Source organism: Nicotiana tabacum, chromosome 13 (assembly GCF_000715075.1).
Source record: "Nicotiana tabacum cultivar K326 chromosome 13, ASM71507v2, whole genome shotgun sequence".
Lineage (NCBI taxonomy): Eukaryota > Viridiplantae > Streptophyta > Magnoliopsida > Solanales > Solanaceae > Nicotiana > Nicotiana tabacum.
In genome coordinates this window covers 119,609,904-119,632,147 of record NC_134092.1, presented here as the reverse complement: position 1 = coordinate 119,632,147, position 22,244 = coordinate 119,609,904, and the positions used below count along the sequence as shown (strand labels likewise).

Genomic DNA, 22,244 nt, shown 5'->3' with positions numbered 1-22,244 from the left:
AATGCATTTTAATTTTTAATACACCACACCAAACAATGCATAAGAAATAATCTCTGTATAACTAATGCTTGTATTACTAACCCATGCATTACTAATACACCTTATTTAGCATTATTCATATACGCCCTACCAAACGACCCCTTATAGTGATAACTGATAGTTGTAAAACGTCTTTAAACAATTAGTATTTATGTATAACTTAAATCCTATCCAAAATAAGAGAGTTGATTCATTTGTTTCCCAATGAAATTCAGAAATTAAGCTTGAATCAAAGCACACAGAGGAGGAAGCGATGCAATGCTTAATCCAATGCAAGAGAGAGTTTTATTTATTTTCAAATAAACTTAAATATTAAGCTCGAAACCAAGCGGAAAAGGAAAAATGGACCCAATACCAGTACTAGTTGAATGAACGTTGTTTTTTTGTTTCATATAAATAACAGCAATTGGTACAAATTTGGAAGAATGAAAATTTACAATTATAACAAACAAAAACAAGATTATAAATGCTACATACATTATTTCACAATGGTACCTTCATTATTTCCCTTGAATTATCCTAAAGGAGATGAAGAAAAGAACAATAGAACTAGTTGTGTATAGATCTGAACAATTCAAACTTGGAGGTTTTCTTGACTTTTATCTCTTTTGGAAGTTGAGAACTCTGATGGCATATACAAAGACAGTGAAGAATAGAAGTACCCAACCAAGATGTGCTGCAGCAACTGCACCAAGAAAGTCAAAATCATAACCCAAATATTCCTTGAGGTAATCCTTTAATGGAAGATAACTAGGGGCATTATCATGACTAGGAACATGAACAAGTTCTGTTTTGTCTCCCAATTGAGATGTAATGAGACCATATATTGTCCATGCAACTGGTGAACCCCAGTAGTACCACCTCCACCATATTGGAATTTGCTGCATCATAGTATAAACATGTCACATATATTAGATTAATAGTTGCTGCCATGTGACCAGGAGGTCACGGGTTCGAGCCATGGAAACAGTCTCTTGCAGAAATGCAAGGTAAGGCTGCGTACAATAGAGAGCCTTGTGGTCCGGCCCTTCCCCGGACACCGCGCATAGTGGGAGTTTAGTGCACCAGACTGTTTTTTATTTTTTTTTATTTTTTAAGTTTGTGAAAGGAAGAATAATTGGGATATCAAGATTTCACTTACCATCCTAGGAATGAGGAAACCAGAGAAGAGGTTCCAGAAGCTGAGGAAGAAAGACATCACAATTGCTGCTATCTGATAATTTGGAGTGAGAGCTACAAGCATCATTCCGTAAAGTGTGAAGTAGACGAAGCACATGAACACGTAGTAATAGAACCAGAAGAACTTGTCAGCTTGCCACTCAAATCCAATCATTGAGTAAAGAATTAGGCTGTAAAGGAAAGTTTGGATCCCGACATAGATTGTTTCCACAGTAACCTATAAAGGAACGTATAATGAGCTTGATTTTGTTGACATAATCTACGCTTACAATTCATATAAACTAGATGGTCAGTTCATATACCTGAGCAAAAGCATATGGCAAAGCTGAAAACATCCCTGCTGCTCTTTCGCGATAGAAGACTGTTCTCTCAATAGCCACAACAGATTGAACAGCAGAAGTGTTTGTTCCTCCAAGAAACAGAACAGCAGCATACATTGCTCCCATTAGATTTGAAAGGTCCTGTTGTTTTTCGCTGATAGAAAGAATAGTTTGGTTAAGAGTTGATCCACTTTGAGTGCTAAAAGATTGAAGCTTAGTAATTCAAGTTTTAGGAGAATGACTCACAATTTTCCTCCTTTGCCCCAGAAAATGACGCCAAATATAATTCCGATGACTGTTGTCATGAAAAATCTGATGACATTGTACTGTGGATTCCTCCAATAAGACCAATGTTGTTTCCAGAAACATGCCTTGAATTGAGTCAATAGGGGCTGAGAGTACTTAGTAGGGAAATACAGGTCCTTGGATCCTGGCGCTGAAGTACTAAGTTGCTTAATCAGTTCTTCATTTCTCCTGCAAATTTGGAGAATTTGAGAAAATTTAGTATGAGCAAGAGTTGGATGTAGGGAATAGAACAATGAATAATAGTAATGGATCAGTTTCATTTGTCATATTCTCATACCTGTACAGATCAGAGTTGGTTAATATTTCTGCAAAGTCTACACCAAGTTGAGACTCAACGGATGCAGCGCTGACCTCAAGCATCCAAGTAGCAGGATTATATCCATCTTTGATCTTGTTAACCCCAGGAACAGACTGAAAAAGTTGGTATAAACGATCATTTGCATGACTATCGATGACTTATAATAGAATGATAACTATTTTACAAATATAGTATCATCTTACTTCAAAATACTCTGTCAAGTGCTGAGAACTGCGACCGAGGGGTCCAGCATAAATGACTTGTCCTCCTCTCTTCATCAAGAATAACTGCATAGATATTGACATTGTAGTCATGATAAATCCAGTCCAAGGTGACGAATCTATGAACTAGTTATAGATGATGTGGACAAGATTCAAGAAGTTAGTACCTCATCAAATGATTCAAATATGTCAATACTTGGTTGATGAATTGTGCAAACTACAGTTCTCCCTGTATCCACAGTGTTCCTTACAGCTCTCATTACAATTGCAGCAGCTCGAGCATCCAGACCCGACGTAGGCTCATCCATGAAGATGATTGAAGGATTAGCAACCAACTCCACGGCTATAGTAAGCCGCTTTCTTTGTTCAGTCGATAAACCATCAACTCCTGGAAGTCCAACTAGAGAGTCTCTCAATAATGTAAGCTCAACTAACTCCATCACTTCCTCCACAAACATCTGAACCAAACGAGGGATTCGTCAATGCTTGCTCAGTGGATGAAAATAAAGGTACTAACATATTTTGATAGACATCATCATTCTACCAAAGAAAATCTAAAGCTATACCATTCGAGTTTCGTTGTTCACATCTGAAGGAAGACGCAACCAGGCGGAGTATAGAAGAGATTCATAAACAGTGACATGTGGAGAATGAATGTCATTTTGTTCACAGTAGCCACTAACTCGAGCGAAGGTTTCTTGGATTTTTGGATAACCAGAAACACAGATATTCCCTTCAATGTATCCACCAGTTTTCCTTCCAGCTAAAACATCCATCAAAGTAGTCTTTCCAGCACCACTCACACCCATTAATGCTGTTAGCACACCTGGTCTAAAAGCACCACTCACATCTCGCAAAAGCTGGAGTCGCGTTTCTTCAATTCCTTGACTTTTCATTTCCTGATTCAGACATCATTCACTGACCAGTTAGGACTATACAGGCAACATTAGATTCTAGTTAGTAGAGAAGAGATAAGAACTTACAGCAGGCATATCAACATAGTAATTCACATTTTCAAATGAAAGGGACAAAGGCTGGAATGGCAGCACCATGCCCTTTTTGTTGGTTGCACTATCTGCATTGTTTGAATTTATACCTTCTGAAGTGTTCATTCCTAATATATCAAAACAGATAAATAAGAAGCCGAAGCACGTCAATGGCATTCTTTTGATATAGTAATTCAAATTCCTGAACAAAGAGATGGTCTTAATCTTGAACCTTCATCTGGAATTACTTTGATCTTCTTTTCCTTGTTTTGACTGTGTTCTTCATTCACCATAATAGATTTAGTATTTCCAAGAGCTGCAATCAAGTTATAAAAGACGGTCAAAACCAAAAGATAGTGTCCAAGCATAGTGAGAAAATAACTACCAAGTATCATCTCTTACGTTTTAAGTACGTGAGTGCTGCAACGAAGCAGAGGTTGAAAAACAATGAGAACGCGAAAAGTGCAATGACACAAATCCAGTACCAAATGTCTTCTGTAAACATCCCTCTGGCTTTAAGAAGCTCTATTCCAACTGTTTTTCCTGCAAAGCTTGGATCCTCATTGGGCTGAAAGAGAGCAACATATTCTTAGAATATCTAAAGATAGAGATCAAAAATGAATATCTAAGATGTAACTATGCTAATTTACCTTGTTCCATCTTTTGTCAAGAAATTCAACAAGAACTATAGCGTTCTGTCCATATGACATAGGGGAAAGGTAATAGGCCCATTTCATCCAACGTTGGAGGTCATCTATTGGAACAACCAGTTGCTTATATCAGAATCACAGTATGATGAAATTCCAGTCTTGGAATGATTAACTAGTTTTACTTCATTAGCTAATATATCTTTCAGTTGCTAACCTTTGGCAATGATAAATCCACCAAGGACAAAAACTGACAACAATGTGAAGGTACCAAGTGTGTTGGCCACAACTTGTGTTCTTCCAAGCGCTGCAATGAAACGGAAGAGTCCCAACGCCATCTGGTGAATACCAACATAGGCCAAGTACTGCCGGAAAAACCTGTTTAAGTTGATGAACTTGTTAGTGAACTTTGAAAATCTGACATTGTCAGCTATAGGATCTATCAAAAGAGACTATTAGCCTGTTTGGCCGTGCTTCTTTTTGGCCAAAAGTGCCTTTTTTGGCCAAAAATGCTTTTTTCCAAAGTTAAGTTGTTTGGCCAAGCTTTTAGAAGGAAAAAAATGTTTCTGAGTAGAAGCAGAAGCAGTTTTTGAGAAGCAGAAAAAAGTAACTTCTCCCAAAAGCACATTTTCGAAAAGTACTGTTGAGAAAAATACATTTAGAAACACTTTTTAAAAACTTGACCAAACATAATTACTGCTCAAAAGTGCTTTTCAAATTGATTAGCCAAACACAAACTGCTTCTCACCAAATTTTTTTGTTTTTTTTGAAAAGCACTTTTCAAAATAAGCTGATTTTAGAAGCACGGCCAAACATGCTATATAGTGGATATACCTATCAGCTGCAGGTGCAAATCCAACAGTGTAGTATGTGAGAAGGATCCATATTCCTGATTCCATCAGCGAGACGGGGATTCTAAGGAGCCAAATTGGAAGAGCAAAAGCCCAAGCTGGGTAAACCAAAGCATCTCTCTGTTTAAAAAAGACAGGTAGCCTGAAAATAGTCATTGCAAGCTCAGCCATGCCATTGAACATCACATTGAGAAGGCTGAAAAACAGTGCACCATAAAATTTTCCTCCATCTTCTGCTTCACCGTGCTTCATTTTCGTTCTAAAGAATACAGTGAATGTAAAGATAGCCATGATTGTGATCTGAACAGTCTTGAAAATGTAGACGAAGGAGTTTCGTTTCATCAGCAACCACTCCCTTGACAAGCATGCCTTGAAAAGTTCTTTGTTAGAGATACCATATTTTACTTTCACCAATGCTGCAGGGTGGGTTTTACTTCTGTCATAAGGAACATGAACTTCACCGAAAAGCTTCAGCCCAATATGGAAAGATTTGAACTGTTCAACAAAGTCATGCACTGATACATATTGATAGGGAACATTCTTTTTGGACCAGTATTGTTCTTGATCTTTCTTGGAAGTAACCTCTTGAAGAAAATCCGCGACTCCTTTCCTTTCAGGACATTTAAATCCAACACTTTCGAAGAACTCAAGAACGTGTTCACGTGGACCTTGGTAGACAATTTTCCCTTCTGTAAGCAAGATAATGTCATCAAATAGATTAAAGGTTTCCGGGGCTGGCTGAAGTAGAGATATTATCATGGTCACATTCATTATATGAACCATCTGTCTCATATATTTGACTATTTGAAATGTTGTTGAACTGTCAAGACCAGTCGATATTTCATCCATCAAAAAAACTTTTGCAGGACCAACCAACATTTCTCCTGCATTCATATCCATTAACAACCTTTAAGTAAATGATGGAAACCAACTTTAGAACTTGACTAGTTTAATTCATCATATACCTGTCGTTACACGCTTCTTTTGTCCACCAGAAATACCTCTTCTCATTTCATCACCCACCATTGTATCAGAACAAATATCCAATCCAAGTATCTGGTGCAGAAATCTTGTTAGTCACCCTAACATATGAGGAAAATAAATGGAACTTCATATTGTAGGAGGGGAAATCAGACCTTGAGAATAGAGTCAGTGACCAAATTGGTCTTTTGTCCAGCTACTGATATGGCTTTCATGAATGCATCTATCTCAGGATCCGGTTTGATTCCTGAATCTTTTTCTCGTCTCGAAAGCTCTGCTAGCAGTTCATATCTGGCACCAACTCCCAAACAGCGACCCGAGAAGTCCAATGTCTCTCTTACTGTCATCTCACCATGATGAAGATCATGTTGGCAGATATAAGCACAAGTTCTCTGAGGTATGAACTCTTTGAGTTCGTGACCGCAGTGAGTGACCTTCCCCTTTACCTACATTGATTTAAAAAAAAAAAAACAAAGTCCAAGAATGTCAAGAGTTAACAAAGGTTATCAGGGGTTTTAGTTTGAAAACACCAAGAATTATCTGTCTTGAGGAAAATAACACACCCTAAGATCTTGTTCCAGCTTTCCGGCGAGTGCCTTCAACAATGTAGTTTTGCCAGAGGCTGGAGGTCCAAGAAGCAGTGTCATCCTAATAATAGGAGTTTAAATTTTTTACAAAAAACAATGATAACAAACGGTCAGAAACTCAACTATGTCTAAATATATTATAAAAGGAGGCCTAAATATTAGAACAAAGACATCATACCTTGATGGTTTTACAATTCCAGAAATGTCATCCAGTATTTTGACAGATTTCTTCTTAGACGGAGAAAGCCTCAGAAGACCAAGAATTCCCTATTAGACATAAAAAAACAAAAAGTAATACTTAAACTGAAGTATCAATACTTGAATAGATATCTTCTGAATAATGTCTTAGATATACAGAAGGGGAGCCTTGGCATAACTGGTAAAGTTGTTGCCATGTGACCAGGAGATCACGGGTTCGAGCCGTAGAAACAGCCTCTTGCAGAAATAAGGCTGCGTACAATAGAACTTTGTGGTCCGGCCCTTTCCCGGACCCCGCACATAGCGGGAGCTTAGTGCACTGGGCTGCCTTTAATGTCTTAGATATACAAATGATTCAAATAATGCAAGTTTTAACTACCTCTAATGAATTGATGGTTGAATTCCATAGTGTTGGAAGAGCTCTGCTGCCAACATATGCATCTCCTTCAATTGACAAGTGTTCAAACCTGATTTCAATTCTTGGAATGTCTATCCCAACCCTGTTTGACAAAGTTTATTATCTCATACTTTATACCCCAAACAACAATAATTTTGATTCTTGAAAAGCTGGAAAAAAACAGCTCATGTATTTTTTCACCTTTCGATACGATCTTTAAGCCTGAGAAGGAATCTCTCATTGTCTTCATCAATACCATTTAATATACTCTCCATAAGTTGCTCCTTTTCTTGCATTCCCATATGTGCTACATCGACTTGTTCATGAACAACTTTTCCATTATCCAATACTTGCTTTAAAATTTCTTTCCTCATTCTGTCATAAGTTGGAAGCCTTTCAATTGCAGCCCATTTAAGTTCATCTTCATCATCTTGTCTCCCACTTTTAGCGAAAACATCCACTCCTGGTGCATCAAACGCGTCGCGAATACTTGCTGAAGCCCATGATCCTTTTCTACTAGCTGATGCAAAACTTGCCTTTTTGCTCATTGACCTCACTAGCTCATTTTCCCTTATTGATGCAGCCATTTATGCAGATTTTTCGCCCTGTCCAGGACCAAGTTTTCTTGAATATTTCCTTCAATGCTGTTCTAGAATAGTGGAAAAACAAAAATGTGTCACTCAAGTTATGCTCAATGGAATATATCTAGTGAAATTATAGCACTAAATAATCAGTGAACTTACATAAATATGTACAGTGTATGAAATAGAACCAATATGAATGTAACTAAGAAATCTAACTCTCTCTTCTTTTTGGTTTTGTTTTTTTCCCTTTTGCTTATCTGGCTGAGCTTGAATCTTTAGAGGAGAAAGGGGAAATCTTGGGTTGCATTAGGATGAACTTGGTAGGGAAGTATATATAGTGGAGGTTTCTATGTATGCAGATGATAATAAAGCCAAGAATGAGTATTTAGAGTTTTAAGGCAATCATATTTTTGCAAGTATAAATACCATATTTTGTCAGATTTTGGAGTTTCCAACAGATTCAAGTTTTTGTCTTTTCTTGATTGTAAGTAAGAGTTCAAATTTTTAAGTTTCTACTATTACAGACAGATTTAAAGTCGCAAAAATTTAAAATTGGCAAACCTATACTACATGCACTTTTGTTATTATTCCTTTTTTACTTGAAAATTTTGAAGTTGGAAAATGAAGATACATATACTCAAGTTTATATAGCAATTAGTTAAAGGGTATCCAGAGGAGGAACAACAACAGGTAAAAGTATTGTTTGTTGCTTAAGTATACGTTTTTTCTTTCTTCTTAAAATTTAACACACACCAAATTGTTCTGTTGCAATTTGAGGAACATGGAGTTATTTTTCAAGTTCATAATGCTGAGGACATTGCAAGTAGTTACTACTTGTGCTTAGACATTGAGTAATTAGTTAAGACGGTTGAAATGTGTGAACCACTATATCTAAAAGCTTAAATTGATAGAGGAAGAACAATATTATTTTCTATTTGTTTAGGTCTGCAATACATCTCCTCATATGGTCCAAATTATTTTCTGGACACGTGAAATTATAGTTTTTTGTCGATGGACGGTTGTGTACCCTCTTTCCCTCACGGTAGGGGTAAGCTCTGCGTAAACACTACCCTCTTTCCCTCACGGTAGGGGTAAGCTCTGCGGAAACACTATCCTCCTCAGACCCCACTTGTAGGATTATACTAGGATAGTGTGTCAATGAACGGTTGTGTGGCTCGAATCTAGAACCTCCGCTTACCTTAGATTCCCCTTTTTTTTTTAGAATGATAAGGTGCATACTTTGATCCCATGTTGAAATATGTGGATTGCATGTCTAAAAGTTTAAACTTGTTAGAAAGGTGACACTTTATTATTTCAATTTCTAATTGTTGGTGTCTCTAAAGTAATCTCAAACAACAACCTCAAACTAGTTAGGGTCTATAATTACCAAAGTCCTAGTGCTTTTAATAAATAGCAATATAACATGATAGAATACTATATACTCTCCACTTTAAGTAGGCATTGTAAATGCAAACCACTTTTTAACTTATTTTCTTTTGGCATTTGCTTATAAAGTCTAAAATCCTTACTCGAAATTAATCATGTGGGACAAGTGATGTTCTCTTTAGTTTTTGCAACATGGGTGGTTTTTAGGATATTTTGGAGAACTTATTGTCTCCTTTGAAGAAAGGAAAACAAACAAGGAGCTTAAATGTATTTCTAGTTCATGCAACGCTATTCCTCTTTTACCTTGAGCCGAGGGTCTATCGGAAACAACCTTTCTATCTTCACAAGATAGGGGTAAAGTCTGCGTACACTCTACACCTCCCAGACCCCACTTTGTGGACACTGGGTTTGTTGTTGTTGTATGCAAAGCTATTCATCTTGACAGTAATGTATGCACGATATTGCACAAACAGTGTCAGCTTATTGTCATAATTCGGCTTGTAAGTAACTTAGCTTTAGGTATGGGACCTTTGTGATTTCAAAGCCTTACTTTTTGTCAATCTTTGTATTATTTTCAAGCGGTGTCAACCTATTGTATATATACATTTTGTTTTCTTGAAAAGTATTCTTTACCCCCATATATATATATATATATATATATATATATATGAAAAAAATTTCATCCATAAGGCAAGGTATGGTTGCATACAATAGACCTTTATGGTCCGGCCCTTCTCTGGACTGCATAGCGGGAGCTTAGTGCACCGGACTGCCCTTTCCTTTACTAAAGAGTGTTTCCGCTACTAATAGGTACAAATTTTCCATGATAGCCAAATTAGATATTTACAGAAAAACTCTTGGAATAGGACTCCCTGTTGCCTCCACGGAACTAGGACTTAAAATAAAACTCTGTAGAAGTTAGCTTCAATCCAGAAATTGGTCATTTTCTCAAAGAGAAAACTTGAACAGTTGAAAGAGTTTTAAAGCAAAACAACATGTAGAGGAATTTACACAGCATAATAAAAAATGAAGAATTTGACATAAAAAAAAGAATAGTTTCTGTACAACCTTGAAATAAGCTTACTGGGCAAAAATTCTGAAATTTATCAGAGTAGTAAACTATATTTCTCCAAAAACTTCTCTCTTTGCCTAGCTTATGCATATTTCTATGTTTGCCCAAAACTTTCTATTCTGACTTCAAGTTTCACTTATCTCCTTTGGAAATTCAGGAACTTGATGGCATAAGCAAAAATAAAGCAGAAGAAAACTGTCCAAACAACATGCATTGCAGCAACAACTCCCAGGAAGTCATACTCAAAACCAAAGTTTTCCTTCAGATACAACTTTAATGGTACCTCGCCACCACCTGGTATCTCAACGAGGTTGTTCTTGTCGCCTACTTGAGACGTTACGAGGCCATATATTGTCCATGCCACTGGAGAAGCCCAGTAATACCACCTCCACCATATTGGAATTTGCTGCATATGCAATTAGTATGATTAAATCAGAAAAATGCGCGATACCAAGAAATTTTATCCAATTATTTTGATCATGTAGTGGTTGGTTTACTAACCGTTCTTGGAATGAGGAAACCGGAGAACAAGTTCCAAAAGCTGAGGAAGAAAGACATTACGATAGCAGCAATGTGGTAGTTTGGAGTGAGTGCAACAAGCATCATTCCATACATCGTGAAGTAGACGAAACACATAAAAACAAAAAAATAGAACAAAAAGAACTTTCCAGTCGTCCAGTGGAATCCAATCATTGCATACAGAATAAGGCTGTAAATTAAAGTTTGAATCGCGATATAGATAGTCTCTATGGCCACCTGCATATGGAGTAAGTACAAATTATTTCTTAACGACCAATTGATTTTCTAGAAATTTTACAGTTTATGTTTAGTTGATGTTACTCTTACCTGAGCAAATGCATAAGGGAGTGCAGAATACATTCCTGCTGCTTTTTCTCGATAAAAGACTGTCCTTTCTACAGCAACAATAGACTGCACGGCTGAAGTATTAGTTCCACCAAGGAACATAACAGCAGCATACATAGCTCCAACCAGATTTAAAAGATCTTGTAGTTTGGACCTGTTATCATAATTAGTCTATAAGATTAAAAAAAGTGATGACAGAAATAAAAATATAGTTGTTTTCACAATTTTAATTTTAGGACTCAAGGAAGATGACTCACACTTTGTCCCCCTTATTCCAAAAAATGATTCCAAATATTACTCCTATCATTGCTGTCATAGCAAACCGAATGGCATTATACCGTGGATGCCTCCAGTAGGACAAGTGTTGTTTCCAAAAGCAAGCCTTGCACTGTTCAAAGACCGGTTGGGCGTATACCGTGGGGAAGTGAAGGTCTTGGGATCCTGGTGTGGGAATGCTTAGTTCTTTGATAAGTTCTTGATTCCTCCTGAGAAAACCGAGTAACAAAGGTCGAAGGGTTAGTAATACCAAACTAGAAGTAAAATAAAAATACAACTATTCAATATTCTAAATTACTTATACAGTGGGAAATCTTAGTAGCTCAGTTGGTTGGTTACCCGAACTTTCACCTTGTTGGTGAGGGTTCGATTCCTACCTTGTATCCCCCCCATTTTCCCCTTTCAATTTGCTATATATAAAAAGGGCAGCCCGGTACATAAAGCATCCCGCGTTCACTCAGGGTCTGAGGAAGGGCCATTTGGGTGTGATGTAGACAGCCTACCCTATGTATAATTAAGAAAAATTACCTATACAGTTCAGAGTTGGCATAAATGTCGGCAAAGTCTACTTGAAGTTGAGCTTCAACAGCCGGAGCCGAGATGTCCAGCATCCAAGTAGCAGGATTGTATCCCTCTTTGACTCCAGGAACCCCTGGAACAGACTGAGAAAAAAAGAAGAAATCTCATCCGCCGATTTCCATAATAGAACCCCCCCCCCCCCCCAAACCACCACCACCATAATTTGATAAAGATATGATCCTCACTTGAAAATACTCGATCAGTAGGTGAGAATGATGACCAAGAGGCCCTGCAAATATGACTTGTCCTCCTCTTTTCATCAATAACAACTGCAAGAAAAATCATTCGACATGATTATGAGAAGAAGAGTTGCATCACAACAAACGGCTATCCACAAGTTACGAAATCCAACATGCTTGCACTAAATACCTCATCAAATGCTTCGAAGATATCTATACTTGGCTGGTGGATAGTGCAGACGACAGTTCTCCCTGTATCCACGGTGTTTCTCACAGTTCTCATCACAATTGCTGCAGCTCTAGCATCAAGTCCTGATGTCGGCTCATCCATGAAAATAATAGATGGATTTGCTACAAGCTCTACGGCTATGGTCAGCCTCTTCCTCTGTTCAGTTGAGAGACCATCTACCCCCGGAAGACCAACTAGGGAGTCTCTCAGTGGATTCAACTCGACTAGCTCCATTACTTCCTCAACAAAATTCTAAACAATACCAAAAAATGAAGTCAGTCGTTGACCTCCTTTTCTACGAAAACTATCAGGGTTTGTAACAGAAAAATAAAGTTGAGTTCTTTCGTGGATATTACAATCTTCCAGAGGATATTCAGAAGCACAAAGTAAGACAAGAGAGCCCACCTTCCGTGTATATTCTTTTACATCTGGAGAGAGACGCAACCAAGCTGAGTATAGCAGCGACTCATAAACAGTAACGTGTGGAGAATGAATGTCATTCTGTTCACAATAACCACTTATGCGAGCAAAAGTTGATTGATTCTTTGGATAACCAGAAATGCTGATGCTTCCTTCAATGTATCCACCAGTTTTCCTTCCAGCTAAAACATCCATCAACGTGGTCTTTCCAGCACCACTTACACCAACTAAGGCTGTAAGAACTCCAGGCCTAAAAGCACCACTGACATCTCGTAATAATTGGAGACGAGTCTCTTCAACTCCCTGGGCTTTCATTTCCTGATAAAGCACCAGAACCGCATAAGCCACCAGAAGTTCATATTCCATTCTTCCCCTGCCTATTTAATACTGACTCAAGAATACGACAGATTGTTTGGTAACTCAAGAAAGCTTATTTTTTTAGGAACTTTGCTCAGAATCTCTATTAGATTGTTAGGAAACATTCCCACCTATGTTGCTCGGACTCGGGCCTAATCATGCAAATAGAAAATTCCGAATAACCCTAGTAATCAGTTCTTTGCAAATGACATTTTATTGCTGTATCACAGTTTTCATTCAGACAAGAGAAGTCGGCTTGTAGGTCTAAAGAGTTGTTGGCTTCCATAAGATTGTTAGAACTTCCTTGGAAGCATCTATTCTCGATTACCGATAATTAGTAAAGACTGAATCATATAAAAGTTAATATTTAAATACCAAGAAATGTTACTTACAGCTGGCATATCGACATAATAATTGATATGATTAAATGCAAGGGACAGGGGCTGGAAAGGAAGCACCATTCCTCTTTTCTTGGCTTCTTCAATACTTGAGCCATTAGTGTTCCTTACGTCCATAACTATGCCTGTAATAATCATTCAGGTATTCAGAATATTACATAGGGGTGAAAGTATCATCTATTTAAATTTGTACAAATAAAAGCTGTAGACATGAAAACTGGAAAAATGTACAAGAGTCTCAACCTTCAGTCATTGGAGCTGAAGATGCTGAACTCCACCCTGTCCGCTTATTTTTCTTGCTTTTGTCATCCTCTGAAATAACCGATCTGGAGTCTCCAAATGCTGCATTTCACTTACAAGAACTGATCAAGAACCAAAAAGCAGATTCTGAAGCTTTAGATAGTGTAGAAAATCTGGGACTTACGGTTTAGGTATGTCAATGCCAAGATAAAGCAAAAGTTGAATAAAAATGAGAAAGCAAAAAGGGCAACAACACAGAGCCAAAAAACATGGTCTTCTGTATACATGCTCCTTGCCTTGAGAAGAACCTTGCCAACTGTTGGCTCAGAAAATCTCGGGTCGTTGTTGGGCTACAAAGAGCATAATAGGATGTGTCAAGATAATCATGTTGATGGAAGAAGTCAAACTAACATATGTCGCTATTTATAAACTAATGTTAGAACTTACCGTACTCCATCTTTCATCCAGGAACTCATTGATGGCTATCGCATTCTGTCCATATGTCATAGGAGATATATAGTATCCCCATTTCATCCATGGTTCCAGGTCATCTGCACCAACACATAAGCACACATTTAAAAAATATTGAACTCGCACAATTGGACATGCAAGTGAAATTGTCAAATTTGTAGATTCTCTACACCTATAGTCCAAGACTATAAAGAGCACTCTTTATCAGAACTGAGAAGTTTTACAAATTCCCAAGAGCAAAACAGAAAACTGACCTTTTGCAACAATGAAACCACCAAGCACAAAAACTATGAGTATCGTGAAAGTTGCAAATGTGCTAGAAACTACTAGAGTCCTTCCAAGTGCAGCAATAAAACGGAAGAGAGACAGAGCCGACTGATGCAAAGCAAAAAATACCAAGAATTGGCGAAAAAACCTGAAAATTTTGTAGGCGCAAAAATGTAAGTTTGAATTCTTATAGTTCCTAAACTAATTGTTATATGTGCATCATAAATTCACATTGACCAGATATCACGACTCATCAGCATAACAAATACGCCACATTTTGCCACAAAGAAATTTTGGTTGCCAGGAGTGAACGGAGAACATACCTACTTGCAGAAGGAGCAAACCCGATGGTGTAATAAGTAAGTACTATCCATATCAGTGATTCCATGAAAGAAAGGGGAATTTTTAAAAGCCAAATGGGAAGAGCGAAAGCCCAAGCTGGATAAAACAAAGAATCTCTCTGTTTAAAGAACACAGGAAGTCTGAAAACGGTAAGTGCAAGCTCCGCTGTACCATTAAACATCACATTGATGAGGCTGAAAAACAAGGCCCCATAAAATTTGCCTCCATCCGTGATCTGACCAACTTTCATCTGTGTCCTAAAGAATACTGTGAAGGCAATTATTGACATCACAGTAATCTGGAATGTCTTGAATATGTATAAGAAGGAATTCCGCTTCATCAATAGCCATTCCCTCGATACGCATGCCTTGAGGAGTTCCATGTTGGAGATACCGTACTTCTCAGTGACCAGTGCAGCAGGATGGACTTTGATCTTGTCATAAGGAACTCCAAGGTCATCAGAGAGCTGTCGCCCAACATGAAAATTACTAAAGCGTTCCGCAAATTCAGCCACTGAGATATATTGGTAAGGTTCATTTTTTCTGAACCAATACTGTTCTTGGTCCTTTAAAGAAGTAACCTCTTGCAGAAAGTCAGCAACTTCTTTCCTCTCTGGGCATTTAAATCCAACACTCTCGAAAAACTCCAGGACATTCTCACGTGGACCTTGGTAGACAATTTTTCCCTCAGAAAGTAATATAATGTCATCGAAAAGATCATAGGTTTCTGGCGCAGGTTGAAGAAGAGAGATTATCATGGTTACATCCATGACGTGGACCATCTGCCTCATGTATTTCACAATTTGAAATGTCGTAGAACTGTCAAGGCCAGTTGATATTTCATCCATGAAGAAAACTTTAGCAGGACCAACCAACATTTCTCCTGCATTCAGTGAAACACCAATTTCACATTAAATGTTGTCACAAGCCACATGCACTAGAAGAAACTCAGCAAGCTGGATAGACGCTACAGGAAAAAAAAAAAAAAAAAAAAAAGAGGACATTTTTGGGCAGTCCAAAAAAATAATAGCCGGCAAATGTATATGTTTTGTATATTAAGCATAAATATACATATAATACACATAAATGTATATATATATACAATATACATATCATATACATAATCAATGTATATGTTTTGAATATTTGGGCTACCGCCTGTAATTATTTTGGGCCGCCGGGCCAAAAATGAAAAAAATCCCTTGATTGATGCGATATTGTACATACCTGTTGTGAGCCGCTTCTTCTGTCCACCAGAGATACCCCTTCTCATTTCATCACCGCACAATGTATCAGCACAGATATCCATCCCAAGTATCTGTAGTTCACTTCAATAATCAGTTGTAGGTGGATTTATACATGCAGGACTAGTTACCAGTGCAATCAGGAGTCTAACCTTAAGAACGTAGTCTGTGACCAAACTAGATTCTTGGCCTGCAACAGCTGTAGCTTTCATAAATGCGTCTATGTCAGGGTCAGGTTTGACTCCTGCTTCCTTTTCGCGCCTTGACAATTCGGTAAGGAGCTCATATCTTGTTCCGACTCCTAAACAACGTCCTGCGAAATCCAACGTCTCTCTTACTGTCATCTCTCCGTGATGAAGGTCATGCTGACTAATATAAGCACATGTTCTTTGAGGAATGAACTCTGACAGCTCATGACCACAGTAACTGATTCTTCCATTCACCTAAAAGAATACATTGTCAACAAAACACCACTTAATTAGAACCTTCAGGTCACACGTTGAAAGTTCAAAAGTCACTCACTCTTGTGTCCTTGTCTGGCACCCCGGCAAGTGTTTTTAGCAGTGTAGTTTTCCCAGCACCCGGAGGCCCTAGAAGCAGCGTCAACCTGTAAAATGCAAATACCACAGAATCAATATATGAGCTCTAAGCCCATCCCAACCACAGTAAATAAGACTAAAGAAGCTTGTGCAATATACAACAACAACAACAACGACCCAGTAAAATCCCACAAGTGAGGTTTGGGGAGGGTAGTGTGTACGCAGACCTTACCTCTACCCCGAGGGTGTAGAGAGGCTGTTTTCGATAGACAATCGGCTCAAGAAGACGAAAAGAGACAATATATCAATACCATCAACAAAAACCATTGAAATAATAACATCACAAGCACCAGTAAAATAGACGGAAAGCAAAAACAGTAACTAGTAAATAAGGTCCGGCACTATGAAAACAGAAGAGAAGTGTGAACACAACATTGACCACTAGTAGTCTAAGACAAAATCCTATCAGGCTAGCCTCACACTGGTATGAGTTAGAAATATGCTCAACTACCTCCTAACCTACAACCTTAATGCTCGACCTCCACAACTTCCTTTCGAGAGTCATGTCCTCTGAGGTCTGATTGTGCAATATACGATTAGGAAAATATATTATTTTTCTTTACCCAACAGTAAACTACTTGAAATAAACCAAGAATCCGTGACCGCCCACGATTCAGATTTATATATACTTTTAAATGCAACTTTCATTTGATGAACATACCTTGAAGGTCTGACAATTCCATTCACATCGCGCAGTATGTTGACAACCCTTTTCTTTGAAGGGACAATCTTGATCTTTTCAAGAAACCCCTATCAAATTTGAGCATTAAAAAGAAATCAATTCACCAGTACAAGTACCAAATTTTACAAACTTTTAACAAGTACAACAAAACTGAGGGAAACAAAGGCATTATTGTCAATATACTAGTATCAATCCAAATTATTGAAAATTAAATTTAGAAGAAATAGTACCTCTACAAAATTGATGGAAGCATTCCAGAGAGTAGGCAGTGCTCTAGATCCCACATATGTATCTCCGTCAATACAAAGATGCTCGAACCGAACTTCGATCTTCGGAATCTCAATTCCAACTCTGTTCCATGCAAAATAAAAATCATTTGATTAACACATAATGGTGAACCAGGAAAAAATATAAAACACTGACGGCAGGGCATCCCAATGCACGAAGCATTCCACATTCACGAAGGGTCGGGGAAAGGGCCTCACCCAAAGGAGGTGTGATATAGGCAACATATCCTAACGCAAGCATTAGTGGCTGATTCCACGACTCGAACCTTGAACTAAAGGTCAGACGGAGACAACTTTATTGTTGCTCCAACGCTTCCCTTCAATAAAAAACATTAAGATCAAGGAAATTTGTTACTATTTTATTTTCAACTCACCTATTTGTCCTGTCTCTGAGTCTAGTTAGGAACCTCTCATTATCTTCTTCAACAACTTTAAGAATAGAGTCTAAGAGTTGTTTCCTATCTTGCAACCTAAGATTGGCAACATCAACTTCTTGATAATTAACCTTTCCATCATCCAATGTTTGCTTCAAAATTCCTTTCCTTAGCCTATCATAAGTAGGAAGTCTCTCAATAGCAGCCCATTTAAGCTCTTCTTCATCATCATTTTCCCTTGCACTTGTTTGAAAAACATCACCTCCTGTTGGTGCAGTAAACACTTCTCTAACACTAGCTGATGCCCAACTCCTTCCACTTATTGATCCACAACTCATTCTTCGACCGCTCTTACTCATGGACCGCCGGCTCAGTGACTTGGCCAGCTCATCCGGCCGGCCTAATGTTCCCTCCATTTTTTACCCACTCCAAGAATCTCTAAAAAAAAAATTAAAAAAATACCCTTTAATTCCTCTGTTTCACTACCCACAAAAGATTGAAATTCACTTGATCAGACCTGTGAAAATGGACACAACATTAAGAGAAAACATATCCAATTTTCTTGCAGTCTTAATTATTGCACAATCACTAAGAAATAATACAACTATACACATTAGTCCAATTCTCTAATTTTCCAATAAGACCCAAGTAGCGTAATTCAGAGTAGAAACTTAAAATGGGAAATCCAAGATTTTAACAATGGACCCACTCACCCACAAAAAAGATCAAGAAAGTTTCCAACTGGCTTTAATAATTGCATGTATAGTTTTAATGGAAACATTTAATTAGAGCAAACTTTTCACGTTACCCCTATCATGCAGGAGAAAGAAGTGGACAAAAGTGAAACGGTATGTATATAACCATAATATGAACACAAAATGGAACAAGAAAAAGGAATGAAATAAAGATTATGCACAAATTCAGAAATGTACCAGTGAATATAACTAGACACAGAGTCAGGGACACTGAATTTTCAAAGACTTCATAGGGTTGGTTATTGATCAAATGAACACCTTAATATCTGTACATATATATTGTGAAAAAGAAGTTCAGAAGTCGACAGTTATATTGGTCCAGTAGAGGGTTTTAGTAGGGTGGGGGTTGACAAAAGCAGCTAGTATTAATTTAGTTAGGGTGATAATTAATGCATGGGGAAGGGAAGAGAAGTTTGAAGTAGGAGTAATTAGTATTATGGCTTTTTCAAAGTTGTTTGCTAGGGCACGCACTCTTATTTTGTTGTTTGTTTTGGGTGCATTTTTTTCAGTTAGCCTAATCGGTAAAATTGTTGACATGTAGGAGGTTACGAGTTCGAGCAATAGAAATAACATCTCGTAAAAATGCAGGGTAAGATTGTATACAATAGATCCTTATGATCCCGCCCTTCTCGGACCCGCATATAAAGGAACCTTAATGCACAATTAATTCAAATAGTCGTCCACCTAACCCCTTAAACTAAAAATAACCGGTAGATATATAATATATTCATAATTTATGTATTATATGCGTATAATTATGTATAATCAATATATAAACTATGTATATGGCTAGAAAAAGTAAACATTGAATATGAACGACTATTTGAGTAAAAATTCCTTCTTTTTTTGGGATTACATTTCTAGGCTCATAACCCGAAATTTTTAATAAAAGATGAAGAAATTTCATTTATCTCACCACACTTGTTGATATCATTAGAATTCATGACTTGAATTGAATAGGTAGGATGAAGTGGACAGTAACGGAATAAAAAATTCTAATAAAAGATTCAAAAAAAAATTATAAGATAAAGTTCAAATTTAGGAGCTAAAGCAATTTTTGTACCTTAGAAGATTCAACAACACATGTACAGATATAACGTTATTGCCTTATTTGCTCAGTTTAATTATCTACGAATAGATTCAATTGAATACCTTGGGACCATATAGCTCTACCTTTGAGGTGGAAAAGCATAACAATGGCAGGAGGGGTGGGGTTTAAGGGTGGGTTGGGGGGGGGGGGTGAAGAAATTATCAAAGGTGGCCGGCCAAAAGAGTAGGTGGACTAGTTCTAAAAATCTTGATCTTAATTTACTTGATACAATTTTGTTGTTGGTTTTTGGAGAAACGCCAAAAAGTAAATCCTTTTTGTCCCATTAAATGTAGAGTTCTAATGGGAGTAAAAGTAGAGGAGTAGAAGACTAGTACAAAAATACATTCAAAGTTTTTTCTCTCTTTTTGGTTTATATAGTAAAGGAAACCATGAATTTATTTGCATGCCAAAAGTTTTTGTTTAAAGTTACAAGATTAAGGTAGCAAACCTACAATAAATGTCTTCTTTAATTTCTCCATATCTTGATCACTCTTATTTTGATTCTCCAACTTCACATAATCTTCATTGTAATTCTCCAAACTCTACCCAATTATCCTCATTGTACTTTCTCCTAATTATCATGGCTTGTCTTAAAAAAAGGTCTAAAATCATAAAATATGAAATGTGTGTGCTTATATATATATAGAGAGAGAAATAATTCTTTAAAACAAGTAAAATCTACTAAAATCATAATTAAGGTCAGTTTTTATTACTACTAAAATCATATACATTTTTAAAATGGCCATATCTGGCAGGAACTTGAGGGTATTTCAAAACAAGCCAAAGAAGGCAGGAGTAATAATTAGGCAGGTAAGACATTGGGGCTTTCTTGCAGCTGTTTCTTTTTATTTTTGTGGTCTGTTTGGTACTAAAATTTCTTTAATTACCACAAAAAATGGCCATATTTAATTTACATACTGAAATATAAGTATTGAGTGCTATCATTGCGGGAAGAAAGGGCACAAAAAGAAGTTCTGCCAGATTTTAAAAAAGGAGAATAGAGACAAGGAAGAATAGAAAGAAGATAGAAATCGTGTGGCCACCGTCACTATAGAAGATCTTGTTACAATCCTTGATGCGGATCTGATAAATATTGCTTGTGATGAGTCAATCTGGGTTGTGGACAGTGGTGCCACATCTCATGTGACATAGTTTAAGCTGATTTCGGTCATCCACAACTACAAGGCATACCCCCTTATACAAAAAGTTAGTAGAAAGATGTATCAAGAAATGCACCTTTACATTTCTGTTTGTTTCATATATTTGTCTTCTCATTATTATACTTTTGCCTCATTCACGTTTCTTGTTTCCATAAGTTATTTGGAATATAGTACGTAGCTCCTTTGACTCAAGTGGTACAATCCATGCCAATTGCTAAGGTTCCTGATATTTAATTACTAAGAAATTTAGTATATTATGCATCAGATTGGTTAAGTGTCCCTTTCTAGCCATTACAAGTATAGCCACTGGTCAATTCGCAATTATGAAAAAAGAAAATTGTGCCAAAAAATTGGTACTCTAAAATTAGGGCATTCTAATGAAAATTAACCATATACTCTAGGAATACTTGGCTAATTATGATTTTGCCTCTACTATAAACGTTATACGGCAATGCGTATATGGCTTGTAATATTACGAGTATCTTTAAAAAAATAATTGACGGTTTCAGAGCCAAATATCTCTAATTTTATTATTTTTACTTTAGAAAGGAACAAGATAAGGCTTACAATATCTTTGTCTATATTGATTTAAAATGGTTGATTTGGCAACTAAACACTTTGAATTTGACTAGTTCAACATAATATATGCCTAAAATGGCAAAAATATTTGGTCAAAATGGATTATGTTCTCTAGTTGCATAAGGCCTAAGTAATGCGACACTGCCTAAAGTTAGGGGAAGAATAACAATATTCATTCTCTACTTTTCGCCGATAATTAGAAATAAAGTATTCTGCCTTGATGAAGTTGCTAAAAATAACCATAATCAGATATAGAGCCGGCTTGATTAATCAAATTTACTCTAATATATGTCCAAAACAATAAAGTTTAAAGAAAAGACTTTGCAATCATTAGAAGTTATGTTTTAGCACTTTTTTCAGCAATAAGTGATTTTGCTGATCACACAACCAAATATATAATAGGTAAAAATTATGTATTTCTTGGCAAGATAATAATTAAATAAAAGTCAAATTCTCATCATTCATCAACTGATTCTATTATTGTGAAAGGAAAATAAAGGCACAAAATTAAATCATTGATCACGAGAGGGACTGATCTACCCTATAAATCAAGGCAGCAACAACAACAACAACCCAGTATAATTTCACTAGTGGGGTCTAAGGAGGGTAGTTTGTACGCAGACCTTACCCCTACCCTAAGGTAGAGAGGTTGTTTCCGATAGACTCTCGGCTCCCTCCCTCCAAGAACTCTCCACCCGAACTCACAATCTCTTGGTTGGAAGTGGAGGGTGCTCACCACTAGAGCAACTCACTCTTGTCCTACCCTGTAAGTCAAGGCATTGACTTAAAATACAATGTTAG

The 22,244-nt window shown here is 37.1% G+C and overlaps 2 protein-coding genes across 7 annotated transcripts; both read right to left on the bottom strand.

The window, feature by feature from the left end:
• Window positions 1-412: 412 nt before the first annotated feature.
• On the bottom strand, window positions 413-7,906 carry LOC107791210 (pleiotropic drug resistance protein 2-like). Its single transcript, XM_075228412.1, has 21 exons — window positions 7,754-7,906; window positions 7,212-7,659; window positions 6,993-7,113; window positions 6,594-6,682; window positions 6,392-6,476; window positions 5,984-6,274; window positions 5,813-5,903; window positions 4,831-5,731; window positions 4,214-4,374; window positions 4,000-4,103; window positions 3,752-3,917; window positions 3,582-3,665; window positions 3,347-3,477; window positions 2,930-3,262; window positions 2,531-2,821; window positions 2,346-2,429; window positions 2,122-2,255; window positions 1,785-2,012; window positions 1,521-1,692; window positions 1,181-1,435; window positions 413-920 (listed from the first exon to the last, which is right to left on the bottom strand). The coding sequence occupies exons 2-21, from the start codon at window positions 7,595-7,597 to the stop codon at window positions 639-641; spliced, it is 4,389 nt and encodes a 1,462-aa protein (XP_075084513.1). The 5' UTR covers window positions 7,598-7,659; window positions 7,754-7,906; the 3' UTR covers window positions 413-638.
• Window positions 7,907-10,000: 2,094 nt separating this feature from the next.
• Window positions 10,001-19,769, bottom strand: LOC107791211 (pleiotropic drug resistance protein 2-like). Of its 6 annotated transcripts, none has more exons than XM_075228408.1 (21): window positions 19,678-19,769; window positions 17,860-18,376; window positions 17,429-17,549; window positions 17,178-17,266; window positions 16,440-16,524; window positions 16,070-16,360; window positions 15,901-15,991; window positions 14,656-15,556; window positions 14,320-14,480; window positions 14,042-14,145; window positions 13,779-13,944; window positions 13,598-13,696; window positions 13,349-13,479; window positions 12,585-12,917; window positions 12,141-12,431; window positions 11,957-12,040; window positions 11,721-11,854; window positions 11,174-11,401; window positions 10,899-11,070; window positions 10,554-10,808; window positions 10,001-10,458 (listed from the first exon to the last, which is right to left on the bottom strand). In XM_075228408.1, exons 2-21 carry the CDS (start codon window positions 18,273-18,275, stop codon window positions 10,189-10,191), a joined length of 4,422 nt encoding a protein of 1,473 aa, XP_075084509.1. In that variant the 5' UTR covers window positions 18,276-18,376; window positions 19,678-19,769; the 3' UTR covers window positions 10,001-10,188. The 6 variants fall into 6 exon arrangements, with proteins under 6 accessions (XP_075084509.1, XP_075084510.1, XP_075084507.1 ...); XM_075228409.1 differs by lacking the exon at window positions 19,678-19,769 and adding an exon at window positions 18,792-18,914 and having other exon boundaries at window positions 17,860-18,297; XM_075228406.1 differs by lacking the exon at window positions 19,678-19,769 and adding an exon at window positions 18,792-18,904.
• Between the last annotated feature and the right edge of the window lie 2,475 nt (window positions 19,770-22,244).

Excerpts from the sequence above, each read along its gene's own strand:
- LOC107791210 (XM_075228412.1), bottom strand. The coding sequence starts at position 7,597 with ATGGCTGCATCAATAAGGGAAAATGAGCTAGTGAGGTCAATGAGCAAA. Across the intron at positions 6,275-6,391 it reads AGCTGGAACAAGATCTTAGG|GTAAAGGGGAAGGTCACTCA; the intron begins GTGTGTTATTTT and ends AAATCAATGTAG. Across the intron at positions 3,666-3,751 it reads AGCACTCACGTACTTAAAAC|CTCTTGGAAATACTAAATCT; the intron begins GTAAGAGATGAT and ends ACTTGATTGCAG.
- LOC107791211 (XM_075228408.1), bottom strand. The coding sequence starts at position 18,275 with ATGGAGGGAACATTAGGCCGGCCGGATGAGCTGGCCAAGTCACTGAGC. Across the intron at positions 15,557-15,900 it reads GAAGAAGCGGCTCACAACAG|GAGAAATGTTGGTTGGTCCT; the intron begins GTATGTACAATA and ends CACTGAATGCAG. Across the intron at positions 13,480-13,597 it reads TTCAGCTCCAATGACTGAAG|GCATAGTTATGGACGTAAGG; the intron begins GTTGAGACTCTT and ends TGATTATTACAG.